The 2,500-nt window shown below is 48.2% G+C and overlaps 1 protein-coding gene across 1 annotated transcript in view; it reads right to left on the bottom strand.

Moving 5' to 3' along the window:
• The window catches only part of dcc (DCC netrin 1 receptor), a 52,357-nt gene that overhangs the window by 15,372 nt on the left and 34,485 nt on the right, over nucleotides 1-2,500 (bottom strand). Inside the window, exons 9-12 of the mRNA XM_056578960.1 lie at nucleotides 2,148-2,302; nucleotides 1,366-1,514; nucleotides 917-1,055; nucleotides 720-769 (exon numbers count right to left, since the gene is read on the bottom strand). Of these exons, the coding sequence (XP_056434935.1) occupies nucleotides 720-769; nucleotides 917-1,055; nucleotides 1,366-1,514; nucleotides 2,148-2,302 (493 nt within the window). The remainder of the gene's footprint in view (nucleotides 1-719; nucleotides 770-916; nucleotides 1,056-1,365; nucleotides 1,515-2,147; nucleotides 2,303-2,500) is intronic.

Below are 2,500 nucleotides of genomic sequence, written 5' to 3' on the forward strand. Positions count from 1 at the left end.
CAGTATTTCAAATTGGAAATAACATTAGCAAAATACTCAAAGTGATTACTTTAAGTGATGAATTGTAGTGATGAGTAGAAGTAATACATAGAGATTAGTAGTGATTAGTATTATTCATGAGTACTAGTGAAAAGTAATAGTTATTATTGTCAGTGATGAGTATTACTGATGAGTAGCAGTGATCAGTAGTAGTGACTAGTACTAGTGATTAGTACTAGTGATGAGCTGTATTGATTAGTGTTAGGAGGTAAAGAGAGAGGTGGAGTCGGCGTTGAGATGAGCTTTTGTTTTGATATAATGTTGAGGGAGCGTATTGACCTGCTGGTGTCAGAAATATGATTCCTTTTCATCTCTGAGACTGTGTGTGTGTGCGTGTTTGTGCATGGGTTTGTGTGTGCGTGTGTGTGTGCATTTGTTTGTTTGGTGCGCGCGTGTGTTTGTGTGTGCGTGTGTTTGCAGCCGACCTTACAAAAGTCACACTCATTATGAAGAGCTACAGACGTCGATAATACTGTTGTGCACTAACACAGCACGACGCACACACACAACCATGCACACTCCCACACACAAACAAACACACACTCACACACACGCTCTCACCTAACAAGAACAAATGCTTTTACATTATTTTCCATGACAACCATCTCCCTGTCCCTGTGTGTGTGTGTGTGTGTGTGTGTGTGTCTGTGTTTGTGTGTTTGTGTGTCTCTGTGCTTTACCCTGGACAGGACCACCTCTAGCGACACATTCTGTGGGGGTGCGCTGGGCACTGTGGGAGTAGCAGATAAACCAGACGACACCAGTTAAACCAACACACACTCAAATCAGCGTGAAAGCAGGTTAAAACCATGTGATTAATCCCCGACAGGAGAGCTGGTCGTAGCGTTTGAAGGTTCAGCGTTGGGCGTGACCTTACCGTCAGATAGCGTGGCGATACGGAGGGTTTCCGCCGAGACGCCGGCCCCGTGGCGGTTGAGGGCGAGCACACGCACGGCATACTCTGAATACTTATTCAACCCCTCCATCTTGAAGCTCCGCCCACTGACCTCCACACTCTGAAACACACGCACACACACGCACACACACACACACACACACGCACACGCACACGCACACGCACACACACACACACACACACACACACACACACACACACACAGTTGGAACCTTGTTCTTTCTACTGATCTACACAGGGATTATAACACTTGACCCTGAGGTGATAGTGCCTTGCTCTACCTACTGAGCTACACAGGGAATAGTACCCCTAACCCTGAAGTGATAGTGCTTCTCCTACCTACTGAGCTACAGGGATTATAACACTTAACCAGGTGTTGGTGCCTAGTGTATCTATAAAAATAAGAGTACCTGCTCCTTCCCCGATGGCAGCTCCGCCCACAGCAGCCGATAGGCCAGAATTGGTCCGTTGGGCTGGGTGGGAGGAGCCCAGCTCACCTGGATGGAGGTGGAGGACAGAGGCTCCGCCCTCAGGGCCTCCACCTGGGTGGGCACTTGGACTGTAGAGAGAGAATATATATATTGTAGCTATACAGTACATACATACTGTTATTATTATCTACAATTTGAATACTGTAGATATTCAGTCTGTGCACTGCAGATATGTGTGTGTGTGTGTGTGTGTGTGTGTGTGTGTGTGTGTGTGTGTGTGTGTGTGATTTGTGTGTTTGTGTGTGTGTGACATATGTGTGTGTGTGTGTGTAATATGTGTGTGTGTGACGTGTGTGTGACATGTGTGTGTGTGATATGTGTGATAAATATGTATGCGTGATATGTGTGTGTGTGATATGTGTGTGTGTGATATGTGTGCGTGTAATATGTGTGTTTGTGTGACGTTTGTGTGTGTGTGATGTGTGTGTGTGTGTGATGTGTGTGTGTGATATGTGTGTGTTTGATATGTGCGTGTGTGTGTGATATGTGTGTGTGTGATATGTGTGTGTGATGTGTGTCCGATATGTGTGTGTGTGATATGTTGTGTGTGATGTGTGTGTGATGTGTGTGTGTGTGATGTGTGTGTGATATGTGTGCTTGTGATATGTTGTGTGTGATGTGTGTGTGATATGTGTGTGTGTGATATGTGTGTGTGTGATGTGTGTGTGATGTGTGTGCGTGATGTGTTTGTGGGGTCTCACGGTCTGGCTGGGTGGTGACTCTGAGGGGGGTGGAACTAGGCCCGGCCCCGGCCTGGTTGTAGGCCAGCACCCTGAAGGTGTAGCTCTGCTCCGGCTTCAGATTGGACACACTGACCTCCAGACTGCCCACCTCCGTCACGTTGACCCAGCGCTCCCTGTCACAGGAGGGCCGGGTTCAGTCAGGGTTCAGCGGCCGGACATTCAAACGTACATTTGGCGGATTTAGCGGACGCTTTTACCCAAAGAGACCTCCAACCATTCATTCACACATTGACACCCCGACGGCGGAGTCGACCCCTCAGGGCGACAGCCGGCTCGTCAGGAGCAGTCAGGGCGAGGCGTCTCGCTCAGGG

Source organism: Gadus chalcogrammus, chromosome 19 (assembly GCF_026213295.1).
Source record: "Gadus chalcogrammus isolate NIFS_2021 chromosome 19, NIFS_Gcha_1.0, whole genome shotgun sequence".
Classification (NCBI taxonomy): domain Eukaryota; kingdom Metazoa; phylum Chordata; class Actinopteri; order Gadiformes; family Gadidae; genus Gadus; species Gadus chalcogrammus.